Raw genomic sequence first — 13,415 nt, 5'->3', positions numbered from 1 at the left:
AGAGAGGCAGTGCATTAGGAACAAGAGAGTGCAATAAATGTAAAATATTTTACCAATATTTCAAGTGTAAAATATTTTACACAAATTTACCTTAGTTAGTTTAATTGGCTGAAAATATTTTAATTTTGATCAAATATCTTACTTTAAAAACTAACACCATAAAATGTGAAAATATTTTCCTTGATTTATTAGTTTCAAACACTCAATGAAAATTCAAGGATCCCTTATTCCCTTAGGTCAACTAGTCTAGGTCCTACATATACTGCTCCCTCTCTAAACAAAATACACATGATATATATACAGTAAATACACAAAATAGTTTATTTTGAAATTTCTCTCTATCTTTGTCTCCGTTCCTTCAACAAATTGATCTCTAAAATTCGAATTTAGATGTTTCGATCCCCAAGTATGTTTTTGTTGTGGTCAGTCATTCTGTATAAATCCATTGATTTATTTATCTTGTTAGATGCCATTTCAGTCCAAAAAACTGAGTGTTTCGATGAAAAATCCATAAAAAAAAAAAAAAAAATTATGTGATAAAGCTCTAATAGACTTGATCTCATCATGTCTTCCGCATCAATATCTGTTGGAGCATTTTAATATTATTTAATTAAAATGAATAAATTTGATAATATAATTATAATGATATGGGAGTTAATATAAAAGATAAGAGGTTAGTGAAATGTTTAATCCTACATTAAAAATAAGAGAGACTATTTTACTTTTTTTAATTATGATAATTAATGGGCTGATATGTATTGTTTCAGATATTGGCTAGATACATTCAGAATAAATTTCCATATTTATTGGAGAGTAAATGACCTTTTTATTATGAAAAATGAAGAATCATTCACCCACTTAATGGATTAGCTGTTAGCTTTTTTCATTCTTCAAAAACTCCTTATCTCATCCATTAATTGTGTAACTCCAGCCCATCAGATTTATATCCAACAATTAATCTTGTAACACCCACTACATTATAATTATGGACCTAATTAATCATATTAATTTGAGTAATAATTTCATGAGGCCCATTGAGCCTATAAAAAGTCATATTCAGACCTAATCCAAGTTACTGCAATATTACAAAGGTTCTTGGCAAGGAAGGATGTTCTTTCTGGTGGAGATTTGGGCTTGAACACTTTGTGCAAAAGTTATTCTAGTTATACGACATTTGCTGGACTATTGTATTTTGGAGGAGACAAATCAGAGAAGGTTTGCACCGATTACAAAATTTATCCAACTAAGGGCTTGAATCTCCTTAAAGAGAACGAGCGTCGCGCCTCAATTTAAATAGTGTTGCGTAATTTTTCTCTTCAAGTTAATGATATTCAGAAATATTATTTAGTTTCTTTATATTATTTTCATTATCATTGTATTTGCACTAACAATATCTTCTCTTTCTATCTATAGAATGGAGAGGTTGGAGATTCTACCACCCAAGTAGGGGTAACAAACTAGGCTACACATAAAGGTATATAGGGAAGCTCTAGACTTGATTTTTTTTTTTTTTCCTTATAAAAAGTTTCTAAAAATATTTTATAAATCAATGTCTTTAGGAATAAGATGACTTTTCATAAAAATATTAGAGACCAATTGTGACTAAAATTTAGGGTTGGCAAACTAGCTATCCATGGCGAGTAGAGCAACTTTCATAAAGTCAGTTTCTTCTCAATACCTTTGTGGTTTTTTTTTTTTTTTTAATCAATACATACGAATGTTTTTCGAACTTCTGTCATACCTATGACTAAGAGAATATGTGATAGCATTGACCAAAGCCAAAGATCTTTCGTGTGGAGTAGTACTAATTCCTAGCTAAAAGATGTTGGGTGCATGGTGGCGTTGTGGTCCAACCCAGACTGATTAGGCACCTCATTAATCAGGTTGTCGGCAAGACACAAAAGTCTTCTTGCCATTTTCTTGGACAGAGACTTTGGGTGTCTCACACGCTGAAGAAGAAAAAAAGCCCGAAGGAAATTAATTGAGAGAGAGAGAGAGAGAGAGAGAGAGAGAGAGAGAGCAGTTTTTGACGAACGGTTTGAGAGAGAGAGAAAGCAAAAGAGAAAAATTAAGGAATAAATATTATATCAGAGACTGTATCAATTTGATGAGTAATATGATATATTTTGGATATTGATCAATATCGATATACTATTTCAAATTTACCGATACTCTTTATTATTTTATACAATATACAAAATTATATTCCTAATACCTCAATATATCACCTTTACAAATTTTTATATTTTATGATGGAGGTAACAATGTAAATATATAAAAGAGAAAATTATTAAATAATCCGACACCCATCAAACTCAATAAATGTTAGCTCCACATGTCAAAAGAGTGATTATACCAATTCAAAATATTATCTAATGCTTTGAGAAAATCAAAAGCTAGTGTACTCTTTTGACCAAATTTACACAGCATTTATATTGAAAAAGCAAAAGGCAAGTCTAGGGAAGAGTAAGTGTAGAGAACGGAAGTTACAAAACAGAAGAAGCAATCGGTCATCGTTGAGTCCTTAAAGGAGAAGATTTTTTTTTTTTTGAGAAGGTAAAGAAGATGATGGTAAAAGAAAAATGTGAAGAATAATGAAGTCGAAGTTTTGACGAAGAGGTGATTCTAACTTCATTTTGCAAAGTTATTGTGCATTTTTTTTTTTTTTTTACTCAGATTTGCACCATCCTACCCTTAAAAAACTGCCATAATTACCCCAAAAAAAAAGTAAGCATTTTGTGTTTCGGTCCGGTATCCATTTACTGATCGAAACAGGCGGATTTCGCTGGTACGGTTGATATTTTTCCCGGTACGAACAAGGAGGATATTTGTACCAGTTTACTAAATTTAATTCTCATTTATGTTGATTTTCCTTACAAAAGAAGGGGGGGGGGGGCTTGGAATGACAAATTTAGTTATAAAATTAATTGTAGCATAAGACTATAATCTTTTTTTTTTTTTTAAGAAACCAGAATGATATTTTATTGAAAAAAAAAAAAAAAAAAACTATCTTGCCAAATTGGCTACATCTTGTTGTACAATATTGAATAATGGTTCGGGAACTCCCTCCATCCAAACTACATAGCTTGAGACATTGATAGAATATCTTGCTAGACTATGTGCTAATCTATTGCCATCTCTTCTACAATGAGAGTATAGCAATTTTACATAATGACTAGAGAAAACCGTGGCATCATGAATCAAAGGCTCCACTGAAGCAATTGAATGTCCACCTTTGAAAGAGTTTATAAGCTGCTTTGAGTCACCTTCAAGGACAGCCTCCATTATACCTATTTCCTCACCAAACTCCAGTGCCCGAGCAGCAGCTACTGCTTCAATCTCAATAGGCTGCAGAGCAGGTGCAACGGTTTGAGCAAGAGAGGCCATAACAGCTCCTGTGTGATCACGAATAACCACCCCAATCCCGCTCATATTTTCCTGCTTGAAAATTGCGCCGTCGAAGTTTATTTTGAAGCTTCCGGCATCAGGTGGTTTCCATTTCACTGTCTGTCGAGGTAAGGGCGCTGGTTTAGCTGGGATTGTAGCCATGAATTCCTCCAGTTTTTCCTTTGCTTGGGCTTCAATCATGTCCGATGGGCAGCAAGGTTTGTTGAGCCGAATCTGATTCCGTTGATTCCATAAGCACCACGTCACCATTGCAAAGAGCTCCGGATTGCCACTGTTTTGAAGTATCCATGATAATAGCTCCTTAAAGTTAACGGGGCTTATGTTGTTGCAGCCGTTCCACTCTGATGATGTCCAGGCAGACCTGTTCTTACTGCAAGACCACAAAGCATGTAACGTGGTTTCATCCTCCATCATACAACGTCTGCATCTGCCATTCTCCAGGATGTGTCGTCGCTTCAAATTTTCTTTTGTTGGGACTGCCTCATGGCTTGCTCTCCACAGAAAATTTTTAATCTTGTTTGGGACTCGCAAATCCCAAATGCTGCGCCAGAAAATTCTGTCCTTTGCCAGTGCTTCTGTTGCCCCTGAAACATCATCATCATGCTGTAAAAATCTGTAACCAGATTTACAGTTATACTTCCCTGTTTGAGTCCATGGCCAAAACACCTTATCTTCAGTGGGGAATCTTGAGAGCGGGATTGATTTAATGATGGCAGCTTCCCCCGGAGCAAAAAGACCATCGATCACATCATCATCCCAAGTCCTTGAATCTTCCTTAATGAGTTTGTCGACTGTGGCTTCCTCCCAACCTTCAAGAACGGGTGATAAAATTCTCGCCGGTGGTTTAGATGGAAGCCAAACATGATGCCACACCTTCACTTTCTGCCCATCGCCTATTCTCCAACATGCACCCCTTTTGATCACATCTCTCCCTTGGAGTATGCTTTTCCAAGCATAAGAACCTCGGCTAGATTTTGGCGCCTCCATGATAGTACAATTTGGGAAGAAACGAGGTTTGAAAACCTTGTAGAAAAGGGAAGTTTTATCCTCCAATAACCTCCAAGCTTGTTTGGCCAAGAGGGAGTCATTGTGTAGGGCTAAATCCCGAAAACCCATACCCCCTTCCTTTTTGGCTTTTTTCATCTCATCCCATTTTAGCCAATGAACCTTCCTCTTCTCCCCACGTTGTCCCCACCAAAACTTCCTAACCATCACCTCAATTTCATTGCACAACCCCAAAGGTAATTTGAAGCAACCCATTGCATATGTAGGTATGACTTGGATGACCGCCTTAATAAGCACCTCCCTTCCGGCTTGGGAAAGGAGTTTTCCTTCCCACCCTTGCAACTGCCTCCACACTCTCTCCTTGATATAATTAAAGCTTGCTTTTTTTCCCCTTCCAGTCAAAGATGGCAGCCCCAAGTATTTTTCATAGTGATGGATTTCACGTACTCCCAAAATGCCTTTGATGATTTGGCGGTTTGCTTCTGTAACTGCTTTGCTGAAAAATAAAGCTGTTTTCTCCCTGTTTAATTTTTGGCCAGAGACTTCTTCATATGTTGATAGCAACTCCAAAACTTTACTGCATTCTTCGGAATTGGCCCTACAAAAGAGAAGGCTATCATCTGCAAAAAATAAATGGGTTAGTTTGGGTCCTCTTTTGCACAAACTGAATCCGTGGATGTCACCATCATTTGCTGCTTTATTTATCAGGCCATGAAGGCCCTCAGTGCAAAGAAGGAATAGAAAAGGAGAGAGATGATCTCCTTGTCTAAGCCCTCTTGAGGGGTGAATCATACCCTTTGGTTCTCCGTTTACAAGTATAGAGTAGGTGACTGATCGTACACACACCATAATAAGCCCAATCCACCTTTCTAAAAATCCCATTTTCCTCATCACATTTTCTAAGAACACCCACTCAACCCTATCATAGGCTTTACTCATGTCAAGCTTCAAAGCCATAAAACCCGATGCACTAGAATTATAATTTTTCATGCAATGTAAAGTTTCGAAGGCAATAAGGATATTATCTGATATGAGGCGGCCTTTGGCAAAAGCAGAGACTTCTTCAATATCATTCACATTAATACATATTTTGAAAATCTAACTATTGAATTGCATGTTCTTAACACACATATCAAATTTTGTGTCAATTAGATATTATTTACCATATGATCTATAAGTTACATTTTATGCATAATTTTGAACTGCAAAAACTTACAATTTAAACAATTTATTGATGACATAGTTGTTGATCTTAATTTTGCAAGCATGAAAGATATAAGAAAAAAAATGTAATCTAATGGTAAATTTGTCAAAATTTACTTCTAATAAAAAAATATTGAGTAAGGTTGTAATATTAGGTTTATAGTTAAACTTTGTCCGGCTTGAAATTAGGCAAAGTCCTACGAGTAACATTGCATTCATATATTACAAAGATATTATTTCCTACATGTCATTTCTTATATTGCAACAGCCAGGCTTAAGCCTAAAGCCTTCTATACCTCCAAAAATATTACAAATTAGCTGTTGACCCGTGCTTCGCACAATTTTACTTTTTAATTTTTAAATCTTATAATAAGTATTAGTTGTCATTAGATATTTGGTTTAATAAGTCTAGCTTACATCCATATATTATCAAAGAACACAATTCTTTTAAACATTCAACCTAAAATTAAGAAATGCAATTTTTAAAACTTAAACAGATTTTAATCTTTCATCATTTGAAAATTTTTTTTGGTAAAATTTTGCTTTGTCAATTGCATTATCAGGAAATTTAAGATAATTCTTAAAATTTTAGATTATTAGATAAAAAGTTATAGAGGTTAGCATATCTTGTCAATGGATCATGATCCCAGAAACGGATGTAACAACCAAAATTATAAAAATCTTTAAAACCATGTATTATACTTTTAATGAGTTGGATTATGACTCAACTCTACCACAATCCACATTCTATGTCCTCAAATGACAAAAAAAATAGATTGAGCACATTTAGTTCAATTTCACTACTTTTAAAGAATATCCAAATATCATTTTCCATATAATATATGCCATGAACAAAAAAATTTCTACTTTTTTTTAGAGCAAATTAGATCTTTTTCTACTTTTGGGTACCAAAACAATCTAACAATTTATATTTTGATGATCACTAAATGAATGTTAAAAAAAAAAATCAAGTCAATCAATTGTTACAAAAATATCTCCCTAAATAAATCTTTTTGCATTTTTTTATTATTTTTATTATCAAAGTATAAAGAAATTAGTCTATTGATTGTGTGTGTGTATATATATATAATAAAACAACATTAGCATCCTCATCTAAAACAATTCCTATCCAAATTGTGAATGTTTCATAAGAGATTAAAAGAAATTGTTAGTCGTAACTAGTCAACAAAGACTACTTATTCTTTTGCCATAAAACCTAAATTTTTGGTGTTCCAAAAAAATGGTTTTAGTACTATGAGAGAGAGAGAGACAGAGACCATATAAAAAAAAAAGAAAAAGAAAAAAGAAAAAATAAATAAAGAAGGGTTTTGGCAATAGAAATTTAAGTGAGGGTAGTTTTGTAAATCTATTCCTAAGATATTTGTAATGAGGGATCCAAAACCCCCCTCCCCTTAGATCCACATGTTATCTCACTTTATCCCTCTCAGTCGAGAAATTATACAATTTTCAACTAAAAAACTCTCACATGTTTAAAATTGTTGAATTAGCTTATGATAATTTTTTTTTTTTTTTTTTTTTTAAAACTAACTCAGAAATTTTAAATAGGTGAGAGTCTTTTAGTAAAATAGTGGACAACTGACGTGGTCCATTATGAAGATAGTATAATTTCTCATTTTGGTCCCTACATTTTAGGGTCACAATTAATTTGGTCCCTACATTTTGGTATCAGTCAATTTGGTCCATGTTATTTTAAAAATATTATCAATTTGATTCATACTGTTAACTTACTAACGGAAAATGCCTACATAAGAAACAGTTTGTACTGTTGTTATATTTAATATTAAAAAATTGGATGAAATGCTAATATGTCTAAGTTTTAGTAGCCATGTCAACACTTAGGTGGCAAAAAAAGCCACATCAACTTTAAAAAATAATTTTGTTTTCTTTACCAATTTCTTCCATTTTTTTTTTTATTTTTTCTTTTCATTTTCTCACAATTTTCTTAACTTGATAGAATTTCATTTTTATTAAATTGATTTTGGTTTTTTACCTTACTTGCAATTTCTTGGTAACCAAAAAATAATTTTAGTCCAAAAATCTTAAATCAACATAGGTCATGTTGTTTCTAGCCCCAAAATCCTAACACACAAAAAAAAAAAAGAAAAAAAAAGACCCAAATGCGGATCCACCAAACCCATATTCAAACTAATTCTAGAAATTTCATACAAAATCCCAAAATTCAAAGTTCAAACTAATCCCAAAATCCTTTCCTACAAACCCAAATCTACCACAATCCCAACCATCCAACACCATCCTAAACCTAGATCCACCACAAAGCTCGATCTGTAGACACAAACCCCAAAGCAAAACTAGATCCATTCGATCCCGAACCATTTGACTCGGATCTCCTCGTCTCAAGCTCGACTAGCATGGACCCAGCCTTGGTTCTAACTAATGGCTGGTAAAATATATTTCCCCGATATCAGTATAGACTTCCTTAGTCAAGAGTTGGTGAATTCCATAATGATAGATGTATCACCAATTTTGCGAAAGAGTATGCAAATATTTATCATCCCCTTCTCTCTTTCAATTTATTTTGCTAAATTCTATTTCCAAAAATCTTTATAATTCGGACCACCTTATTAAGTAAACCGGTTTGGAGTTCGCTAACACAAATTCACACAATATAAAAGGGTAATGAACAGTGATAATGTAAATTTTCTAAGTTGACTTGCTTGAGATAAATTTCCTTATTATACATAAAAAGATTTAAACCTAAGGCATTTGTTTTGTTATGAGTACTCTTAATAAATTTCTTTATAGTGTTGGCAAGGTTTGAACTTAAATTTATGTTTAATAATAAAAAAACTTTACTAGTTGAATTTATGGAAGCATGAGATAAACTTCTATTGATACAATGAAACTTGGCACGTTATATCTGTAATGAATAATGACTTTCGGTTCAATTCCTTCTATGTTGACTGGATCTGGGTTTGGTTGACAAGTTTTTCAATAAAATTTTAAAAAAAAAAGTTTGGTTGGAAAATATATATATATATATATATATATATATATATATTTGATGAAATAAAATATATATTTGCCAACCAAACCTTTGGCAAATATATATTGAATAGGTGCTTACTTCTCAAGATAAGTAAGTGCATGGAACCTACATGTCATTGAGACATAGGTCTCATGGGACCGTCTCACACAAGAATTTTCCTCTCTCCAAATATATTGATACAATGAAACATATTGTAGCAAGTAAAACTTTCAAGACATACACACTTATTCAATTCTAACCATCATCCAAAGAACACTACCTGGGATACAACTCGGTAATTGAAACCTCATACTTAGATACACTGGAATTAATACCCTGTTGTAAGGATTCGGCTGATGGAAGATTTCTCTGCAGAAAGCTTGCAGGTTGTGTAGGTGAAGGGAGATCGACAGAATTGCTATTAAGCATGAGAAGTACCGAAGTCATGTTGGGTCTGTCAGCAACATTTTGTTGAACACAAAGCAGCCCAATGTGAATACATCTCATCATTTCAGCTGTTGGACCGCCCCTTAATGTGGGATCTATGAGATTTGAAGTTGTCCCCTCCCTCCAATTTTCCCATGCCTGTAAAAATATATCGATGTCAAAACTAAAAATTGTACCAATTTTTGTTTTTCCTGATTCTCGAAATCCCCCCCCACCCCCCTTTCACACAAAATATAGTACCAATTGATATTCATACTCACATATGTTAGAAGGTATTCAATATTCTCTTCATCACGGAAACGAGTAATTTTTTGGCCGCTTACAATTTCCAGTATTAACACACCAAAACTAAAGATATCTGATTTAATTGAGAATTGTCCAAACATTGCATATTCTGGAGCCATATATCCACTGCATAATAATATTAATAAAATTAGTTTGGTTAAAGAACAATCATAAATTAGTCTTGATTTGAAACGTAATAAACCATTAATGATTATGACTTGTGACCATATGATTTAATTCCCATCATTGTTATGCCCTTGGTGTTAGTTCCATTATAATTGAAATATTTAAGTCAATTATCCAAGGCATGCATAATTGTAGCTTTTAGCTCTAGATTGTTGTGATACTTACTAGGTTCCCACAATTCTATCAGTGCTACCTTCAGTTTGATCCACTACAAACATCCTTGCCATGCCAAAATCTGAAATTTTAGGGTTCATTTCTGCATCTAATAAAATGTTGGCAGCTTTGAGGTCACGATGAATAATTCGAAGTCGAGAATCCTCATGTAGGTACAAAAGCCCTCGAGCAACACCTCCTATGATTTTATAACACCTTTCCCAATTTAAATCTGCACGCTTCATCGAATCTACATTCATGAAACCATATTGTTACCAAATGAAATTATTTTGATTACAATGTACAATGTATAAATGGAAGTGCAATGGTACCAAATATGTAGTGATCAAGGCTTGTGTTTGGCACAAACTCATAGATTAGAAGTCTTTCATTTCCTTCCAAGCAAAATCCAAGGAGCCTAACTAAATTGCGGTGTTGAAGCTTGGCTACTAACAAAACCTCATTCTTAAATTCTTGATCTCCCTGTCCAGAGTTCCTTGATAGTCTTTTCACAGCTATTTCTTGTTCATTGGGAAGTGTACCCTAAATATATATTAAAAAAAAAAAAAAAAGTCAACTTCAGGAAATTAGAAGTCATCATTTAACATATGATTAAATTATTTTATTATATCAAAATGACTTCCTACCCTGTAAACTGCCCCAAATCCACCTTTACCAAGCTTATTTGTATCAGAAAAGTTGTCAGTGGCTGCTCTAATGGTGCCGAACTCGAATTGCAAGGATTCTACACTTGTTATTTTGTCCACAGCTTCACAAGAGAAATTAACAAGTTAATATGTATATTTTTAAATGATACAGGTGCGTTCTTATCTCCTTGCCTTTTCCTCAACGTACACACAATTGATGTCTATACTTATAACCGCAAACATTTTATGGTGATTACTCAAAAAAATAATAATAAACATTTTATGGGGAGATATGCATAGCCGCCTAAGGATCACATGCCAAATTTATGGGGAATGAGATCATTTGTAAAGAAAAGCTTTTTTTTTTTTTTTTCCTCAAAAAACACCAAATGCCGTAACCTACAGTTTTTAAAAAAATGTGAATTCCTACGCTTAACAATTTTAGAAATGTTTTCTTTTTATATAACAGAATACTTTTCTCAAAAGAAAAAAATAATGGGTTAATCCTATATTGAAAAATGAGTGTGATTTATAAAAGTTTAAAACTTGTATTATGTATCTAAGAGTTATTTGAATATACATCACTTTTAGTTTCTTTAAAACCTTCCCCTCCCTTTCCTTGTGTGTGTTAAAATACTTAGTATTGTCACCAAAAAAAAAAAAAAGCAGAATACTTTTCAAATAACTAGCAGCAATTGAACTAAATTTAACTTACTTTCACGACTATCAATTGGCTTTGCCGCTCTTAAACAGATGCAAATGCTGAGGACAAGTATCAAGGCAATAATACCTAGAAGAGCCATGATAATGGCAATTCGAGCTGTGACACAAATTACAACTTATCACCACATAATTAAGGAAAAAAGGAGTTGATAGTGATACTGCAACACACACACACACACACACACACATATATATATATATATATATTTATATATATATATATATATATATATGTTGCTTTGCGGAGAAAAGGAAAATTATGAAAGAAAATAACAACACATAATACTTTTGAACTTCATAATAGCCTGGATTAAATTGAACAGTGTCAACTAGCCCACTCATAAATACCCTTCCCAAGACATACTTGTAAGAGGGGCAACAAGTACCATGAGGAGAAGAAATAATTACACAAAAAATTCCATGATATATTGTGTTTGGCCTATAATAAAAGCATGTTATCAATAGACAATAATAAGCTTAGGTGAAACTATTGTGAAAGTAATAACTTAATTACTATCTCAATAAATTGTGAAAGAATTTGTGAAATTTTGTGTGTGTACTGTGTCCAACTTACATGAGAATTACCGCACCTTTTGCAGACATGGGAGGATAAAAAATTGGTGATGGTGGCAAGGTTGCTTCAGCTCGAGGTTGAAAAAAAAGATAGGTGTCAAACCTAAAATTGCAGCTTGGTGTGTAAAATCTACCACCTCCCTTTCCAATACCATACAGTGGAAGTTGTGAAGAAGTCATTTCTAAACAATTATTGCATTGTTGCTCGGTCAAGTCAGGAGTGCACTGCACAAACCCATACAATTTGCTCAAGTCCGGGGCGACTGAGGTCTTGGTAGCAAACTTGCGAGTACTAGATGCAGCTTCACTTATCATACTATCTAACAGGGACTTGACCGCTTTGCCGTAGCCATCTACATCCGACACGTTACTTCGGTTATACCTATAGCAAGAAGGAATATCATCCTCGCTGCCAAATATGGAGTGGTTTGAGAAGCGCAAAGTGCAATTGTCGTACCAACCTATTGCCTCCTTTTGATTGGGACAAAGTTGTATGAGAGCAAGTGTGGAGTCATTAAGGCAACTTCGGCAAACATCTTGATTAAGATCTCCTCTACGTAGTCCAATTGCATAGACTTTGTCAGGGTCCAGGCCATAAGAGGCACTGTAAAACCCATTGTCAATTGCGGTGTTGGAGGAGAAGGATGAAAAAACATGGTTAAGGTTCGCTGCGTAGGTACTGTTAGTGGTGTAGTTACCCAGGCCAGGTGAACAAATGTGGCATATGAAGCTTGGCTGAGTAGTGGCTTGAGGAATGAGTATGAAAATCAAACACACTGAAAAAATTAGACTAGGAGAAACCGGTGCCATGTTTTCATAAAATGGATGGATTTGTGCCTAGAGGCTTTACTGAGAAGGGTGATTTTAGTTTGCTCATTGATGCAATCAAGTTTGTGTTGTTGGCATGGTGTTCAAAGCAAAGGAAGATGCAATGCAATGTGTTTAGGATAAGACCATAAGTGATCTGAGGTTGATGCCAGCCAGTCAACTCTAAAGGGAAGAGAATGGGAAAAAGGAAAGCGAAAGAGACATGAGTTTCCGGTAAAGACTTTTCATTTCCTCCCATTTTTAATACCTAGCAAACAATGGAAAATTCCTCCCCAACGGATACTCTTTTCCTTCCTCCTTCCTCTATCGCTTTCTTTTACTTTGTGCCAGAGATTGCGTCCCAAATTTGATCAGAACATCATTTTTTTTAATGCATAAATAAACACAAATTACCTAAACAAGAATAAAAGGAAAATTGTGAAAATTTTTGTTCATAGGGAAAACGTAATCCATTTAACCACAATTTTTAAAGTTCTTCCCATGTCCAATTCCAATAACGCAAATTCAACTTGCGTGGCTTTCTTGGTTTACCTGCTGCCGCCTAAGTTTGCACCATCACCAACCACTACTTGTACGTAGGGTTGTGTTTATTTCTACGGATATTAATTTCTAGAAAATATTTTTTGTATTTATGGGTGTTTCGGGTGACTGAAATTGTTGGTATAAAATAAAGACACCACAGGCAAATGATATTTTACACTTCTAATTATTTATGATCTTTTCATTTTCCACCTCACCAAAAGCTTATCAACCAAACCTCCACACCCCATTATTAGCCACCCAAACATCCCCCCACTAACATCCTTGGTTTTGTTTGCTGATCATGATTTTTTTTTAATCTAAAATTTTTCTTTTAAAAAAAAAAAAAAAAATCTATATGTGCTTGGGAGATGAAAAGATTTGGGAAAGTAGTAGAAAATTTCTTTTCTATAACATTTTTATGAATGCAA

At 33.9% G+C, this 13,415-nt stretch overlaps 1 protein-coding gene across 2 annotated transcripts; it reads right to left on the bottom strand.

The window, feature by feature from the left end:
* Positions 1-8,789: 8,789 nt before the first annotated feature.
* On the bottom strand, positions 8,790-12,661 carry LOC115989239 (cysteine-rich receptor-like protein kinase 10). 2 transcript variants are annotated; one of them, XM_031112906.1, is made up of 7 exons: positions 11,655-12,661; positions 11,057-11,161; positions 10,342-10,463; positions 10,027-10,237; positions 9,707-9,944; positions 9,331-9,481; positions 8,790-9,208 (listed from the first exon to the last, which is right to left on the bottom strand). In XM_031112906.1, exons 1-7 carry the CDS (start codon positions 12,445-12,447, stop codon positions 8,900-8,902), a joined length of 1,929 nt encoding a protein of 642 aa, XP_030968766.1. In that variant the 5' UTR covers positions 12,448-12,661; the 3' UTR covers positions 8,790-8,899. The 2 variants fall into 2 exon arrangements, with proteins under 2 accessions (XP_030968766.1, XP_030968767.1); XM_031112907.1 differs by having other exon boundaries at positions 11,639-11,727.
* Between the last annotated feature and the right edge of the window lie 754 nt (positions 12,662-13,415).

This window comes from Quercus lobata, chromosome 5 (assembly GCF_001633185.2).
Source record: "Quercus lobata isolate SW786 chromosome 5, ValleyOak3.0 Primary Assembly, whole genome shotgun sequence".
In the NCBI taxonomy this organism is placed as follows: domain Eukaryota; kingdom Viridiplantae; phylum Streptophyta; class Magnoliopsida; order Fagales; family Fagaceae; genus Quercus; species Quercus lobata.
Note: the sequence above shows the minus strand (reverse complement) of the source record. Positions and strands in the feature narration are given on the sequence as shown.

Bases quoted from the DNA above. Each gene is read 5' to 3' on its own strand.
- LOC115989239 (XM_031112906.1), bottom strand. From the start codon at position 12,447: ATGGCACCGGTTTCTCCTAGTCTAATTTTTTCAGTGTGTTTGATTTTC. The intron at 10,464-11,056 runs GTAAGTTAAATT...TCTCTTGTGAAG, and splicing joins GCCAATTGATAGTCGTGAAA to CTGTGGACAAAATAACAAGT. The intron at 9,482-9,706 runs GTAAGTATCACA...ATTATTATGCAG, and splicing joins GATAGAATTGTGGGAACCTA to TGGATATATGGCTCCAGAAT.